This window comes from Micromys minutus, assembly GCF_963924665.1.
Source record: "Micromys minutus genome assembly, chromosome: 28".
Taxonomy (NCBI): domain Eukaryota; kingdom Metazoa; phylum Chordata; class Mammalia; order Rodentia; family Muridae; genus Micromys; species Micromys minutus.
This window is the reverse complement of record NC_137963.1, coordinates 39,466,351-39,486,287: the sequence shown is the minus strand read 5'-3', so window position 1 is coordinate 39,486,287 and position 19,937 is coordinate 39,466,351. Positions and strand designations below refer to the sequence as shown.

At 45.5% G+C, this 19,937-nt stretch overlaps 1 protein-coding gene and 1 pseudogene across 2 annotated transcripts in view; one reads left to right on the top strand and one right to left on the bottom strand.

The window, feature by feature from the left end:
- Positions 1-728: 728 nt before the first annotated feature.
- Positions 729-2,587, bottom strand: LOC308438841 (eIF5-mimic protein 2-like; annotated as a pseudogene). The gene is made up of 3 exons: positions 2,579-2,587; positions 1,133-1,924; positions 729-942 (listed from the first exon to the last, which is right to left on the bottom strand). The product of its transcript is annotated as an eIF5-mimic protein 2-like (transcript).
- Positions 2,588-2,913: 326 nt separating this feature from the next.
- The window catches only part of LOC308438840 (phospholipid-transporting ATPase FetA-like), a gene marked incomplete at both ends in the record, with an annotated part of 53,243 nt that continues 36,219 nt past the window's right edge, over positions 2,914-19,937 (top strand). The window contains 6 exons of the mRNA XM_080940352.1: positions 2,914-3,045; positions 3,948-4,070; positions 4,403-4,473; positions 12,999-13,081; positions 13,936-14,094; positions 15,223-15,311. Of these exons, the coding sequence (XP_080796478.1) occupies positions 2,914-3,045; positions 3,948-4,070; positions 4,403-4,473; positions 12,999-13,081; positions 13,936-14,094; positions 15,223-15,311 (657 nt within the window). The remainder of the gene's footprint in view (positions 3,046-3,947; positions 4,071-4,402; positions 4,474-12,998; positions 13,082-13,935; positions 14,095-15,222; positions 15,312-19,937) is intronic.

The window sequence follows — 19,937 nt, the reverse complement described above, 5'->3', positions numbered from 1 at the left end:
GCAAATGAACCTAGAAGTTTCTGGAAAGATGCAAATGAACCTAGAAGTTTCTGGAAAGATGCAAATGAACCTGGAAGTTTCTGGAAGAAGGCTCAGCTTCCTTCTTCCTACCTCTGCCGCGTGTCATTCTCAAACTTAAATTTGCTCTCCATGGCTTTACTAAGGATGAAACCCAGAAATCAAACAACATCTAGGGTTAAAAATATAAGAACATGCTTACATATAACCATCATCGGGATTCAGGTTATGGATTCTGTCATCTACAGGATTTTTGCTGAGGAGCAGGCTCTGGACACACTAAGTTAACACAAATCATTGCCTTTTGAGACTTTGGATACTTTTACAGTTTAATTTGCAAACAATCCTCTTGTAACAAATTATTTTTAACCAAATCATATCTTGAAAACTGTTTATATGGAAAACCCAGGGAATAAAGTGAAGGCCTCACTCACATTACTCCAGTAGAAAATACGGGAGGTGGAAGGTAACTGAAAACCAACACAACATCAGGTTCAATGCTACGGCTCCTGCAGCTCCTTACATGTGGCTTCAGAAACCAAACCCAACATTTCCAGTAACCATAACAACAGTTAAAATAAAAACTGCCATGAAAGCCCTTCTATCATGCCTGATGAAGGGAGGCAGGAAGATGTCAGAACCAGGACACATGAGACATGACATTTTACCCACAACTCCTGTTTGCTTTACTGAGGATGCTCTTCCAAACTTCAGTCACCTTCTTCAGCTTCAGACTCAGACTCCTCCTCAGCATTTCTGAGCCATTCTACAAACTTCTTCATTTGCTCAAGGAGGACACCTTTCCCTTTGCACCCTGTGCATCTTTGTAACACTTCGGAAGGGGCTCTTCACTCAGGGCTCAGCTTTATAAAAAGCACCACTGTTTTCTGGAAGGCTTTCATGAATGTTGTTACAGCAATACTCCTGAGTCTCGGTGACAGAGTCAGCTCCGACTGACCTTGCGTAGTGAAAGCAGCAAGTAGAGGGCCGCATTGCTTCAGGCGCTTGACGGCTCCCCCCCCCCCCCCCCACAGGCTCCTCTTTTTTGTTCCACTCCATGATCATCGCGCCTGACCAGACTATCCCAGTGACCATCGGTTCTGGGACATTATTTTATTTTTTCATCTCCTCCTTAACATACAGAATTATGTCCTTGAATGGGTCACCTGGGACACCTGCTCCTGAAGCGCCTTCCGAGCCCCAATGGTCTGCTGGCTGCCGACAGGCTCCGGGAGCTCTTCCAGGCCTGCCTCAGTGAAGTTCTTAGTGAAGTGCTCAACGCTCTGCCCGTCCGCAGCTCCAGTCAGTCAGCTGTCCACGCTGACTTTCCGAAGACTCGCAGCAACTGTGCTGATGTCTTTTTCATTTATCCATGGTTGAGAGCTTTACAGTAAAAGCTGCTGAGACCCTGCCTTTAACCAGACTCTCATAAAGGCTGTTAAGAATGGATGTATTAAAGATTCCAGTAGCCAGAAGGACCCCAGTCAACGTGGTGAGCTTGTTCCCCTCAGGAAGAGCAGTAACTTTCGAACTTCATCTTCAGAACCTTTCTCCGGGTATCTGTAGCGCCTGATTAACTTGTTAGAAACGCGAGCGAATGCTCGCATGGTCTCCAGGTCCTCTTGTGCTGCAAACGCACAGACATCTGTGTGCATCATGTCATCTGCCAGTGTGCCACCGGGGGCCAGCATCCCGCCAGGCACCGGAACATCAGAGTGTTTCTGCATGGCGGCAGTGGTCAAGCTTTGCTCTAGAAACATCAAGAAACTTAGCTACAGCTTCCAAATCAGTACCAGTTTCAGTTAAGCCTTGAATAATACAGTCTTGAAACTGAGTAGGTCAAACCTCTCTTTTTTTTGTCTCTTTTTCTGACTTTAAAATGCTGGCCTGATAGCATTGGGTTTTGCTGCTTTTAATTATTCATAAAAGACACCCAAATTTAAAGTGAAGAGAAAAGAGCTAGAGATCCCTGAGCTGGCGGCCACTGTGGTGCTGTCTCCTCTGTGACCAGAATTAACTGAGGAGGAGGAGGAGGAGGAGGGAGAGGAGGAGAGGAAGAGGCACCACCCCTGCAGTCCTTTTCAAGCCTGAGATCTACAAAATCTGTGCCAAGTTATTCCACCAATCAGATTTAAGGATAGGGGATTTCCTTATGTCTTTGATATACATTTATCCTGCTCCCATTGGTTAGGGCACTCAACTGTGGCGGGGACTTGCCTTGTCTAACATGCATGTCTTAACTTGTCTACCAAGATGGGGCTTGTCTAACATGCATGTCTTAACTTGTCTACCAGGATGTTAGTTACTCACATACGGGTCTGTTTCTGCAGAGCAGGCTGTCAGTTCCCAGGAAGTCTTCAGAACTTAAACCTTACCTGACCACTACTCAAAATGAAACTCTTATTTTAAATAGTTTCTTCTATCTCTTATGTTGGCGTTCATCCAGGGGCAGCTTATAAAAGCAAATATCATAAAAGCTTAGACACAGATGCAGGAGGTACTGTTGGGTGGATAATTCAAGTCCAAGCTTATTGTAACTATACAAAACAGTTCAACTGACTTCTATCATGGTTGGTTTCCAAGGGCAGAAAACACAACAGAATATGTAATCAACTTGGCTTTAGAAAGTTTAGTAACAACAGAAACATACGAGAAAGTTTGCTTATAATAGCAGGCTAGCCAGGTAACAGTTACCTGGGCTTTAACATCCCACCCAGGCCTTGCTGTTTTACCTAGGCCTTAACACTGATGTGTGCCAGGAAGGAGCTCTAAGAACTTGCCTGTAGATGTTTCTAGAATACCCTGAAGTGTCCACACTAACTGGGATGCCTCTGGGCTTCTGTGCTATAGAATGGAAACAATAAGCCTTATCTCCCAAGCAGTTGATAAATTAATATGCCAGTGACGATTGTGGGAGTGATTGGTTTCGGGACAGTGGATTGTGCCGAGGCCCACTGGCCATACTACCGCCGCCCTTCAACCAGGCGTCAGCACAGTTTACCAGCCCAAGGTAGCGTCCATGTGCACGTGTGTGCAAGCATACCCATGTGCACGTGTGTGCTAGCATACCCATGTGCATGTGTGTGCAAGCATACCCATGTGCACGTGTGTGCAAGCATACCCATGTGCACGTGTGTGCAAGCATAGCCATGTGCACGTGTGTGCAAGCATATCCATGTGCACGTGTGTGCAAGCATATCCATGTGCATGTGTGTGCAAGCATATCCATGTGCATGTGTGTGCAAGCATATCTATATCCTTTTACAGAGAGGAAGTGACTTATGAATTCTGTTAGAAAGTTGAAGAGGGGAGGGGGAGGGGAGAGAGAGTTGGTATTGATGTTGAATCCACTCACACTACCAAACTCCCTTTAATAAGGGTCTAAGGTAACCCAATCAAAGAAGCAAATAAAACTTGTAAAGTCACATGATAGAATACATTTTAGCTACTTACTAAAAGAATGAGTCACATCTATATATGTCCTCTAAGGTATGTTATTAAATAAAAAATAAAGTAAGCTATCTATTGTTCACATTTATTTATTTATTTATTTATTTATTTATTTATTTATTTGAGACAAGGTCTCACTGTGTAACCCTACTGGCCTGGAACTCTCCATATGGAACAAGCCAGCCTTGCTCATACAAATGTCCTCCTGCCTCTGCCTCTCAGGCACTGGGAGGACTTACTGTGGGACTTTGAAGTATATGTGGGGTACAGGATTCTAAGAACTGATCATTTCTTGGAACATTTTTAAAATACAGTGGCTACCTTTACAAAGCTAAACGCTAGGGAAGGAGATTTGTCAAAGAAGCAGAGCTTGCTCTAGACTGCCCAGAGCATGAAGTTCAAATGCACTCAGCCCTCCGCACCATGTCTTCCTTCGTCCTGGCCCTTCCTGTTTCTTTTGCTTTGTTTTGTCAAAACAGAACTTTGGAGAAACTCTGAGAGCAGAAATTCAAGGCCCAATTTCTTACAGGGTGGAGGAGGACAAATGGAGCAATGTGCGGGTGGGAGACATAATCAAGCTGGAGAATGACCGTCCTGTCACAGTGAGTACCTCTGGCGTGGCCTCCCCCCTGCTCTCCGTGAATTAGGATCGGGGAGTCCTATAGCATTTTTGCCTCCACCTCTCTTTCTGCTGCCTCTGGAGATCATCAGCTCCTCAGGCAAGAAGCTTTTCTTGTCCGTCTCTCATCGTAGCTTCAGGGGAAGTGGAGCAGTTTTGAGAGAAGTGTGTGGTCGAGGTGTCAGGTCATCAGTAATAAGCGTAAACCAAGGATCTGTAAAGTTCCTGAAGTGAACGTCTGTTTCTGAGGGACTGTCCCCTCACACTGTAATGTGAGGAGTTGCCGCCTGCTTCCCTCTTTTTTTCTGATTGCAGGCAGACGTACTGTTACTCTCTAGCAGTGAGCCCTACGGCCTGACATACATTGAAACAGCAGACCTGGATGGGTAAGTGTTTCCTCCCAATATTACGTTAAGAAAATCTAGGCAATCGGAGGGCAAATATGATGCAAGAAACCAGTATTGTTCTCACGTGGAAGTAGTTTATGTTCCAGAAAACTAAAAATATCTAAAAATTACCTTGAACTGGACATGCACAGATTTTTTTTTTTACATAGTATTTGTATTGTGTTGGGTTAAATGGTGTGGGATCCCATGTCTGCTTTGCCACTGGGGAGACAGGAAGTTTGACCACACCCCACACCACTGCCAGGTGAGTGGGTTTCAGGCTCTGGGGGTGGGGAAGCACCATTTGGAGCACAGGGACTAACAGCCAGAGCTGGCTTGGGGTCCCCAGGCCTGCAAAGAGGCCCGGGGTTGTCTGGTTTCCAGGCTCTTGGACACCTAGGCACCACTGGATGTCGAAGAAGAGCTGAGAAAGGATGGAGTCCCGAGATCTAGCCTGGGGGATCTAGGGGAAGGGGGGCTTTGGCTGGTCCTGTGGTGGGAGTCCTTGCCCTGACAGTGGTTGGCTGCCAGCCTGGTTTGCTGGCAGCAGTGGCTAGGACCTCAGGGAGGCCTTTTAACAGCTCCCAGCTACAGGTCCGAATGGAAAGGAGACAGTCCGTGGTTTTTAGGTGTTTACTGACATGGCAGAAAGTGGATGTGTAGAACCGTACCCCACTTCTCAGGGTGGCCCTGAGATTAAACACCTTCTGTAGGGAGGAGTGTCTGGGAAGAACGGCTAATTGGCTAAGCCTCCAGGCCTTTAGGCTTCTCATTATAATGAAGATCTGTCTTGAGCCTGTGGTCACATACTCACCTGTAGAGGAGAGGCTTGGGGCACTGCCCCATGTGACTGGTGGCCACAAATCTGTGTTGTGGCTAGTGACAGCAGTTTACCTGGGAGTTTTGGGGAAACGCCTACAATTCCTTAAGGTCATTGGGACTTCATCCTCTCTCGACCGGGAACCAGGATACCTTTCCCAGTCCCACAGTGTTGTATGAGGAGAGTGTGTGTTGGTTCTATGCAAATGCTGGACTGTTTTTTATAAAAGACGGCTAAGCATTGATGAGTTTGGCTGTTTCATGTGTGGTCTTAGAACCAGTTACCTGAAGACACCGAAGGACACTGAGGCTCTGTTCCAGGATGTTGACTGGCACAAAGATAGTCACAGGATTATAAATTTCAGAACAGGCTTACAAAGTTTCCAGGAGGGAATTTAAGCAAAGTAATTGTTATCTAAAAAGAATTTAAAATGGACCCTTCATTTACTCACAAAAGCTAAGGTCTTACTTGGGAAGATGGAGACCATTTCAGAGACTCGTGCTGTTGATGTGCTTGTGACAGCCATTCTTGGTCATCAACTTGACCACATCGAAAATAAACCAAAACCTAAGCTACTAGGTACACCCATGAAGGGATGGGATTTTCTTCTTAATGAAATCATCTGAGGTGGGGAGCTGGTTAATCTGAGCTGCACCGGTGACAGCCTACCAGAAGGACGTGGCAGAGGGACATGCTCACCCTTTGCCTCCTTACCCTCACTCTCAAGTCTCTGGGAGCAGAGCATTCTGGGATACGAAGAGCGGTGGACACATCCAGCCTTGGGGGCCAAACAACTACTGGATTCTTGGACTTTTTGTTGAGAGGCAGCCATTGTTGGATTCGCTGGCTCACAGCCTGTAAGCCACTTCATAATGTAAATATCTGTGTTTTCCAAAGATCTTAAGTGGCCTCTGTGAAAGGGTTGTTTGACTCCCCATCCCAAAGGGGTTATAACCTACAGGTTGAAAATGACTGTTCTGGAACAAAAGAAGTATAACCATGATTTTTTGTTTAAATTTCTGGAATAGGCTTCCAATTCGCTAACATCTACAGTTACTGAAGACGCCCTGGTAGGGTTGGGGCATGTTGAAAGCCCGTGGTTAAAAATATTTAAAAGGCTTGCTCTATGGAATAAAGAATTTAAGTGACTCTGTGCATAAAACTTTGGACACTCTGTGGGGAAATGAGTAAAATAATACTGCTGGTTGTATCCAACACTTCTGGATAAATTGACAACTGAAAAGAGTGAATTCACAGATAAACTTAATCAGCTTCTAGAACCTCAGGATACATCGGCAAAGGCAAAGAATGAAATGACCGTCTGGCTCCAGATCCGCACAGTCTAAAGGTTCTAAGTGTGCCCTAGGAGAATCTCTCCAGCAGCCGTAGGGCGCAAGTTGCAGAAAACCAGATGGAAGCCCCCATTTAGTTGGGCTAAATTCCAACAAAAACTCAAATCCTCACCTTGGATTGGTGAGTTGGGATCCTGCAGGTTGGGATGGAGATGTGTGGGAAGACCCTACTGAGTCTAGAGACTTTGTTCTCACTTGTGAGGATGCATCCCAACCACCACCTCCTGAAGAAAATAATTCTTCCTAGTCAGCTAAACAGTCAGTAATCTTCTTTGCAGGAGACTCCAAGCAAGATAATTGCACTGTCTCTCAGGGCCCTCCAGTGGTCTCTAGACTTAAGGCTAAGCAGGCTCCTAGGAGGGTAATAGAAAGTTTAGTCTGTGAGGAGCTGCCCTATACCACTTAATGAGTCTAAATCATTCAAGTGGAAATCTTAGGTGTGCAAAAATGGATTTTAAGAGTGAGGGATAATAGTAGAAGAATAGAAAACTCGATCAGGCTGAGTTCATTGCTATGGACTCAGAGAGTGGATGGAGATTCTGGGTCTAATATGAAACAACACCTGTCAACGTTTGTTTGAATGGTTGGCTGAAGCATCTGTCAAAAGATGGCTTACTGAAAAACAGTAGAGATGCCTAATGCCCCTTGACTTAGTGTCAACGAAGAGATTTTAAGGCTCAGAGAAAGTACAGTGCTACAGTAGGTATGCTATAAAAGACTAATTCTCCACAATGGATGGCCCAGAAGACAAGCCCTTCACCAGTCCTGTCAGACATGATGTAAAAACCATACCTCTTAGATTAAAGGCAATAGAAGATAGTTTACTTTGGAGTCGTTTCGAGTGACCATGGTTCAGGAACACAGATTAGATTACCCCAAATTCCATGTTCCCACATGGAAGCAGTTTCACAAGTCAAACACATTGATGGAGTTGGGCATGGTGGTACATGCCTTTAATAGCCATCAGGAGGCAGAGAGTGGCAGATCTCCGTATGTTTGAGGCCAACCTAGTCTTTATATCGTGAGTTCTAGGACATCCAAAGCTATATAGACAGACCTTTTTTTCAAAATAAAAAGTAAAATAAAAACCCATTGTGGGTACCCCATAGAGGCAGGCACAGGGAGGCGCAGGGAGCTAGCCAATCTATAGGCTCAATCTATAGGCTGAAGATGCTGCTGATGACATTCTTAGCTCTTGGACTGGCAGAAACTAGTGTTCTGCTAAGTCAATAGCTCCTAAGAGGTTCTTACTCATTATCACTAGATATTAGCTCAGACCAGAGTGGAACAAGAATGGCTCTTCAGAGAACTAAAAGTAGCTCATGATACAGTAGCCCCAGAACCTAGATTTTCAGTCTCTCTGCAGTACTGAAATTCCAATTGTTCCATCAGTCTGGTCTTTGCAGACACAGAAGCTCCTTCCGGGACTCTGTTCACTGGCAGACACAGCTTCTGTTGAGGAATTCTCATCTCAGCACATTTGAAGAGCTCTGTCACCACCATTATTTCCCTTGCACAGACCTTAGGGTTGGAGACACTGCTGCTCAGTTGTATAAATTAAGCGCAGTGGCTTAGTTGGACCCCAGGTAGCAGGGGCCATGTGGCAGCGCTGGATCGACAAAGGCGAAGTGATAATGGTTATAATAGTTAGTTATCGAAATGAACCATAGTGAGTGGCTTAGGCAAAGTGATTCTTACAATGCCATGACTCAAATGGACGTACGGTACTGATCATGTACTGAAATCATGAAGATTCCAGGTATGAAATTGATGAGAAGCCTGCTGCACTTTTGTTTGATCTGTATGGGCAGAAAACTTCTCCCCCCGCCCCCCAAAAAATGCTACATTGGATCATGGCAAGAGCAAATCTCAACTGATGAAGCAATGTCCAGACTGAACCAGTATGCAGGGCCCAGACCCCCTTGGATGGAAGGACAGCCAGGTTTTGAGGGCGGCCTTGACGATACCTGGGTTGTACTGTTAGCTTTCCTTCTATCCTCCCCAGAAGGACTTGCACTCTCTTCTAAGGGAACTGTATACTGTACACTAACTTCTAACTGTACACTGTATACTGGAGAAAGCAACCAGACTTTCCAGGGTCTGTTGGTACTGGTTCCAGGAGACTCCACAGAGCACCATCCTACAGTTCAGGGCTTATGGACTTCAGGTGATGAATGGAGTTTTTGGCTAAAGTTGAGCTCACAGTGCGTCCACTGGGTTCCTGAACTCATCCTGTGGTCATTTCCCAAGTCCCAGAATGAATAATTGGGATAAATATAACTAGAAGCTGGCAGAATTCTCACATTGGTTCTATGTCCTGTGGAATGAGGGCTGTTACGATTGGAAAGCCATTAGAGTTGCCCTGCCAGGGAAAACAGTAAATGAAAACCAGTATCACATCCCTGTAAGAACTGCAGAAATTAATGCTACCATCAGAGACTTGAGAGATGCAGGGGTGGACAGTCCTACCACATCTCCCTTTAACTTCCTGTCTAGCCAGTGCAGAAGATGGCTGGATCGTGGAGAAAGACAGTTGACTTTGAAAACTCAGTCAAGTGAGGGTTCTAATTGCAGCTGCTGTACCGTATGTGGTGTCCTTACTCCAGCAGATTAGCACATCTCCTGGTGCGTGGTGGCCTGGTATGTTGTGTGCAGCAGTTGATCTAGCAAATGCCTTTTTCTTAGTACTTTCTGCGAGTCCCACAAGAAGCAATTTGCTCTCAGTTAGCAAGGCCAGCAGTGTATATGCCTCCTCAAGGAAATGTTAACTCTCCTTTCCTGTGTCATAACTTAGTTATAAGAGATCTTGATCCTCTGTCTCCTCCACAAAACCTCACACTTGTTCACTGTTTTGGCAACAGTATGCTGATTGGACCGAGTGAGCAGGAGGTAGCGACCACTTTGGACTTCTAACACAAATGCACATCAGAGGACGGCAAACAAAATTCAAGGGCCTTCTGCCTCTGAAATTCTTAAGAGTCCAGTGGTGTGGGGCATGCATGATAGTCTAAGGTGAAATGTAAGTTATTGCACCTGACCCTCCACCACCAAGAAAGAGAAACACAGTGCTTAGTGGGCCTGTTTCGGTTCTGGAGACAGCACATTCCTCACTTGGGTGTGTTATTCCAACCCATATACCAAGTGACTCTAAAAGCTGCTAGTTTTGAACAAAGCCCCAAACAGGAGAAGGCTCTACAACAGGTCCAGGTTGATGTACAGGCTGATCAACTACTTGGACCATGTGATGCAGCAGACCTGGTGGTACTTGTGTTGGTGGAAGATAAGGATGCTGTTTAGAGCCTTTGACAGGCCCCAGTAGGTGAATCACAGAAGAGACCTTTGGGATTTTGGAATAGGGCCCAACCAGCATCTGTAGAAAAATTATTCTCCCTTTGACAGATAGCTCCCGGCCTGCTATTGGACCTTAGTGGAAACTAAACACTTGACGATGGGCCACCAAGTTACTATTGGACCTGAGCTGCCCATCATGGGGTGGGTGTTATCAGACTCACAGAGTCATAAAGTAGGGTGTGCACAGCAGCAACCCATTATCAAACAGAGCTAGTTTACATGAGATCCAGTCCAGGCAGGTCCTGAAGTCACAAGCAGGTTACACCAAAGTGTTGCCCGGATGCCTGTGGTGTCTACTCCTGTCCCACTGCCTTCTGCTCTCAGGTTCCTGGAACACTCCCTGTGGTCACATGTTCCCTATGACAGAGAAAGAGAAAGCGAGGGCCTGGTTCACAGACTACTTTACATGTTATGCATGTACCACGCAGAAGCGAACAGCTGGAACATCACAACCCCTTTCTGAGACAACTCTGAAAGATGTCAGCAAAGAGAAAGCCTCACCCTGGGCAGAACTTTAGGCAGTACACATGTTTGTATATTTTTCTTGGATGGAGAAATAGCCAGACATGCAATTGTTTATTGATTGTAAGCAATGGATTGGTTAGATGGTCCGAGACTTGGAAGATTGGTAAGAAGAATATCTGGGGAAGACGTATATGGATAGATCTCTTTGAAGAGGCAATGGCTGTGAAGATATTGTATTTCGTATAAACTCTCATCAAAAGATAACTTCATTAGAGGAAGGAGCTCGATAATTGGTGGATAAGCTGACTCCTTCTGTGGACAGTCAGCCTCTCTCTCCAGACATCTCTGTCACTGCCCAGTGGGCCCAGGAACAGAATGGCCATGGTAGCAAAGAAGGTGGTTATACGTGAACCCGACAACATGGAGTTCAACTCACCAAGGCTGACCTGCCTACGACTTGCTGAATGCCACATCTGCCAGAATCAGAGACTAACAAGATTCCAGTTATGGCCCCATTCCCCAGGGTGACCAGCCAGGAACCTGGTGTCAGGTTGACTGTTACTGAACCACATTCTCGTGGACAGCCTTGTCTTTACTTAGATAGATACTTCTAATGCATGTAACGCTTCTGCCAAAAGCACCATCTGTGAACTTATACAGAATGGTTGATCTGCCACACAGTATTGCTTCTGACCAAGGAGCCCATTTCACACCCAGAGGTGTCTGACAGTGAGCCCATAATCCGGAATCCACTGGCTGTATGATGTTCCTCACCAACAGAAGCATCTGGTCTGGTAGAAAGATGGAATAGCCTTTTGAAGACATAGTTAAAGTGCCAATTAAGTGGCAGCAGCCTGGAAGGCTGGGCAGGGCTCTGTAAAGGTGGTATATGGCTTGAATCAGCATCTAGTATATGGTACGATTTCTCCCATAGCCAGCATTGATGGAATCGAGGAGTGGGAAGGGAATGGCTCTCCCCACCATCACCTCTGGTGCCCCACTAGGAACATTCTTGCTTCCTGCATGGGGAGGGGAGGAGGCACTACTGCCAGGAGCCACAGCAAACATTCCATTGAACTGGAAGCTCAGACTTCTCCCTGGCCACTTTGGGCTTCCCACGCCCTTAATTCAGCCTGAGAACGGAGTAAGAGTGTTAGGAGGAGTCATTGGTCCTGATTATCAACAGGAAGCGGGATTGATTCTCCACATAGGAAGCAACTAAGATTATGTCTGAAAGCAACTAAGAGATCCTTTAGGGCAGGCATCTCTTGGTGCTAACATGTCCTGTGATTAAAGTCAATAGGAAGCCACAACAACCCAGTCCAGACGGGACAACAAAGGACACAGACATGTAAGGAATGAAGATATGGGCCACTCCTCCAGGAAAAGAGCCAAGGCCTGCTGAGCTCTTGCTGTGGGTGGAGAGAATAGCAGGGAGGGGGTAGGTGTAAATACCAGTTAAGGCCACTTGACCAGTTGCAAAGACGAGTGCTCGACAGGAGTGTGTCTGTCATATTTTCCTACTAGTGCATTTGTGCAGATAATTGTGTTTTTTTCCCTCTATTTCTTTGTCATATAATGTAACACCAACTGAGAATCAACTAAACCCAAGTGGCTAGGCACACCTGTGAGGGATCTTTCTTTATTAAATTATTTGAAGTCTGACGACCCATTTTTGATTCGGATCTTTGGAGGTAAGAAGGGAGACCTTTAAACCGGGCCACACCTTCTGGTGACCACCTCTGTGAAAGGCATGGAGGGAGGGAGTGCTAGCATTTTGCCGCTTGCCCTTACCCTCCGTTCACTGGCACCGGAGCCTGGTCCTCGGAGATTCTGAGATAGACTGAAGGCATCCACCCTTGTGCACTGAACAGCTTCTAGAGTCTTGGAGTTTCATTGTTGGACTGGCTGGACTATAGCCTCTGAGTCACTCAATAAATCGGTTATACACATTATAAATGTGTGTATGTATATGTATATGTATATGTATATGGTCACTCCATCAGTACTGCTCCTCTACAGAGACCTGACTAATCCTGCACCCAAAAGCTTTTGAAATCTATTGTTACTATCTCAGTGCATTCTTGTATCCAAAAATGTTTCACTGTGGTCTTTCCATGAGCCCTGTAAGTATCCTCAGAATTTTAAGTGGTTTCTTACCAGAACCTACTCTGTGTTCCTGGAGGAAGCAGGTGCCACCTCTGGGTTGCTCTGTGATGTCTCTTCAGCTTCACTAACATATCTGACCAGCTAGTTTTTCTGTGTTGGTTAAAGTTGTGGGGGGCAGGGGGGGAAGGGTTGCCTGCAGTGTCTGACCTCCCACTCAGCACATGAGAACACGCGGTAACTAGTGTGAGGCATCCTACAACTCAGACCTGAGCCTGTATGCTGCTGGTGCATTTATCTTCTCAGACCTGATGAGGAGGCCGCACAAGCTGGCCCTGCTGCTGTGTATATGGCCCAATACACTGATGGACCTGTGACCTTTACCCTGTGACCTTTACCCTGTGACCTTTACCCTGTGACCTTTACTCTAGTGAGACCAATCTGAAAGTGAAGCAGGCCATCTCCGCCACCAGTGACATGGAGGACAACCTGGAGCTGCTGTCCGCCTTTAATGGTGAGCTAGAAAACAGGCTGCCCACCCAAGCCCTCACCAGCAGAGGACTAGCTAAACAAAGTATGGCATATCCACACAGGAATGTTACACAGTTCGTTCTGTCTTCAGACACACCAGAAGAGGGCATCAGATCCCATTACAGATGGTTGTGAGCCACCGTGTGGTTGCTGGGATTTGAACTCAAGACCTCTGGAAGTGCAGTCAGTGTTCTTAACCTCTGAGCCATGTTTTTTCTTCCATCCTTCTCCACCTCTTTTCTTCCACCTTTACAAGCACCTAACACTAGAGAGGAGAGAGAAAAAGGATAGAGGGGAGGGGCAACAATCAGTAAACTACTTCCTACTGGCCTAGGTGTTGAGTTCCTCGCTTCAGGCAGGTTTGATCTTCACCAGCAGGATGTGTAATTTCTGGTTTCTTCTTTGCACGTGACTACTTCAGAAACCTCAATCAACAACCTGCCCACAGCTCCCTGACCCTCGAGGTCCTAGCTTTTATACACCCTCTGAAGAGTCCCCAGAATTCCAAATGCCACACGCTCTCAGAAACTAATCTGCAGCTCTCAAAATCGCGCCCCTGCTAGAGCACAAGGCAAATCATAGTCAGCTGCTGCGCACGTGTGAAGCCCCGCATCCTACACCTGGGATTAAAGTGAAAACATATTACTATTTCTGTGTTTAAAAAATTTTCACTACAGTCCTAAACTTCCTGTGCTTTCCCTAAAGGAGTGTAGTGCCAGATAGGGAACAGTTGAGAAAAGACAGAGAAAATGTGTAGCATTAGAACAAGGAGGTTTTGTTTCTGCCTTTCCACTGAGCTTCCTCCTACAGAGAACATTCCTCCCACTTTTTCTGCAGGAGAAGTTAGGTGTGAGCCTCCCAACAACAAGCTGGACAAGTTTTCCGGAACACTGAGCTACATGGGGGACACCTACTTACTGGACCCCGAAAGGCTTCTGCTCCGAGGCTGCATCATCCGGAACACAGACTGGTGCTACGGCTTGGTCATTTACACGGGTATGCTCGCTTCCTCGCAGCCACAGCCCGACCCAGCCTGTTAGAGCCTGCCCACCGTCCAGCTGTGGACAGTTCGTCCTTAGGATTTGGATACAATATCCAACTGTATGTCAGAATGGTGACCTAGTGCCAAGCTGACAGGGAGGTGTAACAGGTGGCCGGATGGGAAATTTGAGAAGAAATTGAGGGGGGACTTTGCTCCAGGCAGTGTGTGCTTACAACACACCAGTTCCACACCACACCGGTTTGTTCAAGGATGGCTTTGTGTTTCAACCATAAGGCATTCATGGAACACTACAGCGTATGCAGACACTGGAGGGGGTTTCCTACAGAGAAATTATGAATGAAATGGTACATAGTGACTCCCGTAAGAAGGGAAGATTGACTGTGTTCACCAAGAAAACGGATTTAAACTATAGTGTTGAGACTTCATCGAAGAGAAAAGTACTACATTAGTGGCCCATTTTGAGACGTCACTTAGAATCACAACCCACAACATGTAGTGAGAGGTTTTCTTGGTCAAGGCTTAGTTAGGAAACAGGGCCTCTGTACCCCCCTGTACCCTGAGTAGCAGTAGACATTGATAACCTTTTTCCCCCTTTCCTGTCCCTGTAGCTAATCAATTTAAAAGGAGGAAGGACTTGACTTTTTACTCAGTTTCAGGGATGTTAGTCCAGGCTTGCTTGGTGCTGTCCCTTCAGACTAGCTATCCAAGTGGGAATTCATGACAGGGCAAAGTTGTTCATGTCACAGTGGCTGAAAAGCAAGAGAAAGGAGGGGGCCTTCAAGAATTGCCCCTAAGAACCTAACTTTCCTCAAAGAAGTTCCATACCTAAAGTTTCTACAACTCCACAAAAGCACCACCTACTGGAGACCAAGCTCTCAACAGATGAACTTTTAGAGGCTTGTTCTGACCTAACTCTTGGGAACATCAAGACTTCGCTGAGGTGCATCAACCAATGAGTCGGTATTGACACTTAGTAGGGAAACACATGTTTCTCTGTGTGGTTGTTGATTGCGTGTCCATAAGAGTTTCGAATAACTGGACACAAAGACATATGTCAACACACTTTGAAGCCCCAAGTATGTTCAGTGGTTGTAAAATCTGGATTTTTCCATTTTGCTTAGGGCCGGACACCAAATTAATGCAGAACAGTGGGCGGTTCACCTTTAAACGGACACATACAGACCGTCTCCTGGATGTCCTTGTGGTCTGGGTGAGTCACACACTTCCTTTGCATAGACATACGTCCCCAGCAGTAGTCAGTTTTTCCAAGTCAGAATATAGCTGTTTAAAAATCACAGGAAGCTTTATGACCCCAAAAGCTAAGATGAGAACCAGTAGAGAACAGATACACTGTACAAGAGCCTCGGTTTCTCCTGTGTGTGATGGTGACAGAAACGGTTGCCTTTGGAGAGTGGATCAGGCCCGACTTTAGAAATAAAGATACTTCCTCATATCAGATCTGATTGTGACCTGTGATAACACGTCAGATAGCCTAATAGAATGCCTTTTTTAATCTAATATTTTTAAAGTTGTACTCCTCAAAGGGGTCTAAGAGTCTGCAGTGGAGACAGATCTGATAGGGTTTGCTCTGGCCTTACCTGAGCTCCTGCTTCAAAGACAGCAGTTTCTCATTATGCTGTTTTATAACATTTCAATTGAAAAAAAAAAAAAAAAAAAAAAACAGGATCTTCTGTTTAAAAATCTGAAAATTGCTAATAAAGGGAATCTTGAGAAAGGGAAAATGGGTTTTGTTTGGTTTGTTTTGTTTGCCTTTTTACTTTTGTTTTTGTTTTGATTGGTTTGACTTGGGTTGGTTGGTTGGTTGGTTGGTTGGTTAAGATTTTGGGTGGTTTTTTTTTTTTTTTTGGTTGTTTATTTTGTTTTGTTTTTTTGATACAGGGTTTCTCTGTGTAGCCCTGGCTGTCCTGGGATTCCCTCTGTAGGCCAGGATAGCCTCGAATTCAGAGACCCACCTGCCTCCAGAGTGCTGGGATTGAAGGCGTGTACCACCAGCATAAAAATAGTATTTTCCTCTCCCAAACTCTTCCCAGATCCTCCCTACCTCTCTACCCACTCAACTTAATGCTCCTCCCCCAACTTTTAAAAGTAAAAGTATAGCAAAAGCAAAAAACAAAGATCACATCAAACCAAAAAACTGATAGGAGACAAATATAATTTTAAAAATTTCCATAAAAACTGTACACATAAAAAAATACATGGAGTCCATTTTGTGTTGGCCAACTGTCCCTGGGCATAGGCTGTGTCCTGGTGTACGGTTGGCATCCCCGGGAACATTCCACTGGACATACCTTCTGGGTCAGGATGGTCACTGTGCCCACTTCCCCTCCTCCATGCCATGTTCTGTCTGGTTTGAACTTGTGCAGGTCTGTGTGCTGCCACCGTGCCTGTGGGTGAAAGTGCGGATGTCTCTATTGTCCTGCCTCCTGTCCCGCATAGATCCTCACCCTTGTCCAGCTGTGTGCCTCTGTATTATTCCTCATCTAAGAAGTTTTTTCATTTGTTTACATTTCAAATAATACTCCCCTTCCTGTTACCCCTCCAGAGTCCCCCATCCCATCCTCCCTCTTCCCCCCTCCCCTTTGCCTCTAAAAGGGAGCTCCTCCACCCAGTCACCCACTTCTGCCTCACTGCTACAGCGTCCCCCTTTGCTGGGGACCAAGGGCCTCCCCTCCCATTGTTGTCAGACAAGGCCATCCTCTGCTGCATATGCATCTTTGGTTGGTGCTTTAGTTTCTGGGCGGCCCGGTTAATTGATACTGTTCTTACTGTGGGGTTGCAATCCCCTTCCCCTAGCACTTTCATTGGGGTCTCCAGGCATCTGCATCTGTATCGGTCAAGTGCTGGCAGAGCCTCTCAGGGAACAGCCATACCAGGCTCCTGTCAGCAAGCACTTTTTGGCATCAGCAATAGTGCTAGAGTTTGGGGTCTGCAGATGGGATGGATCCCTAGGTGGGGCAGGCCTTTCCTTTTTTTTTTTTTTTTTTTTTGTTCTTGTTTTTCCTTAGGACAGGAACATTTCTGGGTTAAAGATTTTGAGATTGGATGGTTGGTCCATCCCTCAACTGGGAGCTGTGCCTAGGTACTGGAGGTGATCTCTGCAGGTTCTATCTCCCCTTTGTTGCATATTTTGGCTAAAGTCATCCCTATTGGATCCTGGGAGCCTCTCTCACCCTGGTGTCTGAGACCCTCCAGTGGCTACCCCCAGTTCCCCATCCTTCACTGTTACATATTTCTATTAAATTTTCTGACCCTCTGTACTTCTCCTTCATCTCTGCACCTGATCTTGCCCCCACTTTTCCCTCCTTCCCCCTCTCTCTCCCAGTTCCCTCCCTTCGTCTACCTCCTGCAATTATGCTGTTCCCCTTCTAGGAAGGACTGAAGCATCCACACTTTGGTCTTCCTCCTTCTTAAGCCCCATATGGTTTGTGAGTTGTATTGTGGGTAATCTGAGCTTTTGGGCTAATATCCACTTACCATGTGTGTTCTTTTGTGTCTGGGTTACCTCACTCAGGGTGATATTTTCTAGTTCCATCTATTTGCCTAAGAATTTCATGAAGTCATTATTTTTAATAGCTGAGTAGTACTCCGTTATGTAAACGTACCACGTTTTCTGTATTCATTTTTCTGTTGAGGGACATCTGGGATGTTTCCAGCTTATGGCTATTATAAGGCTGGTATAGACATAGTGAAGCACGTGTCCATGTTGGAGCTTCTTTTGGGTATATGCCCAATAGTGGTATAGCTGGGTCCTCAGGTAGAACTATTTCCAATTTTCTGAGGAACTGCCAGATTGATTTCCAAAGTGGTTTTACAAGCTTGCAGTCCCATCAGCAATGGAGGAGTGTTCCTCTTTCTCCACATCCTCGCCAGCATCAGCTATCACCTGAGTTTTTGATCTTAGCCATTCTGACTGGTATGAAATGGAACCTCGGGGTTGTTTTGATTTGCATTTCCCTGATGACTAGGGATGTTGAGCATTTCTTTAGGTGCTTCTCAGCCATTTGATATTCCTCAGTTGAGAATTCTTTGTTTAGCTCTGTACACCATTTTGTAATAGGATTATTTGGTTCTCTGGAATCTAACTCCTTGAGTTCTTTGTATATTTTGGATATTAGCCCTCTATTAGATGTAGGGTTGGTAAAAATGTTTTCCCGAACTGTGGGTTGCTGTTTTGTCCTCTTGACACTGTCCTTTGTCTTACAGAAGCTTTTCGATCTTATGAGGTCCCATTTGTCCATTGTTGATCGTAGAGCATAAGCCATGGGTGGTCTTACAGGAAGTTTTCTCTGTGCCCGTGTGTTTGAGGCTCTTCTCCACTTTCTCTTCTGTTATACTCCGCATATCTGTTTTTATGTAAAACGTCCTTGATCCACTTGGACTTGAACTTTGTACAAGGTGATAATAATAGATCAACTTTCATTCTTCTACATGCTGGTCGCCAGTTGAATAAGCACCATTTGTTGAATATGCTGGGTCTTTTCCACTGGATGGTTTTGGCTTTTCTCTATTCCATTGCTCTACCTGCCTGTCTCAGTAATACCATGGGTTTTTTTTTTTTTTTTTTTAAATCAGTATTCCTCTGTAGTATAGCTTGAGTTCAGAGATGGTGATTGCCCCAGAAGTTCTCTTATTGTTGAGAATAGTTTTCACTATCCTAAGTGTTTTTGTTATTCCAGATAAATTTGAAAGTTGTTCTTTCATCTCTGAAGAACTGAGTTGGAATCTGTGTGGCCATACTATCCTGAATGCAAATGATCTGGTCTGGAAGAAGTTTGTATGAGGGATGAGTGACACACAGCACCATAGGAGTAGCAGTGTATGGTTAGAAACCATTATCTTACTGTGTTCCATTATCTTACTGTGTCAGAATAATAGTGGGTTTCTGCCCAGGGACCCTGGCCAAGTCCTGGGCTCTGACCACTTTAGCAGTGTCAGACATGAGTTTCATGGTTTGTTGTCCCCATAACAACTGTACCACTATTGCTCCACTATCTTGCTGGCTGTCGTTGTAGGTCTCAGGGTAGGTAACTAGGTGGCATTGGTGATTACCTTCCTCCTCTGGTGTAGGCAAAGTGATTCCCAGCACCATGCATGCTAACCAGTAGAAGCAAAGCTTCTAATTAACATTTAAAAATGTGTGTTAGTGTTTTGCCTGTGTAAGCACATCAGATTCTCTGGAACTGGAGTTAGAGACAGTTGTGAGCTGCCATGTGAGGGCCTGGAATTGAACCCAGGTCCCCTAGAAGAGCACACAGGTCTCTTAACCTCTGAGCCATGAGATGAAGCTTCTGGTTAGGCATTAGCTCAGTTTCTCATGTTTGATGCCATAGTAAGTGGTGTCTTCAGCAACAGAGCTCTGCCATCAGGTTAGAGGGGAACTAACAGCCTTTGCAATAGCCTATGATGTATGAGCTAATGTCTGTGGGCCCCTTTGGCCAACAACTCAACCAAGAGTAACCCATTCTTGGCACTGGGGGTTTTACTTGGTGGCATTGGCTATATAGTTGGGGTATTGTCTCCCTCATTATATGGTGAATCTATTGAAATTCCATATGTGTATATATTTTAGGAAGCTTCTATAGTAGTAGGTTTCTATATGGCTGTTTTAAAATAATTAGTTTATTTATTAATTTACATTCCAAATTTTGTCCCCCTCCCAATCCCCCCTCAAAGAGTTCTTCCCCGGTGCCCCCTTCACCTCTGAGCAGGTCGCCACCCCCACCCCTGCTAGCATCCTCTCTCCCTGGGGCAGCAAATCTCTACAGGATTGGATGAATCCTCTCCACCTGAGGCCAGACAAGGCAGTCTTCTGCTA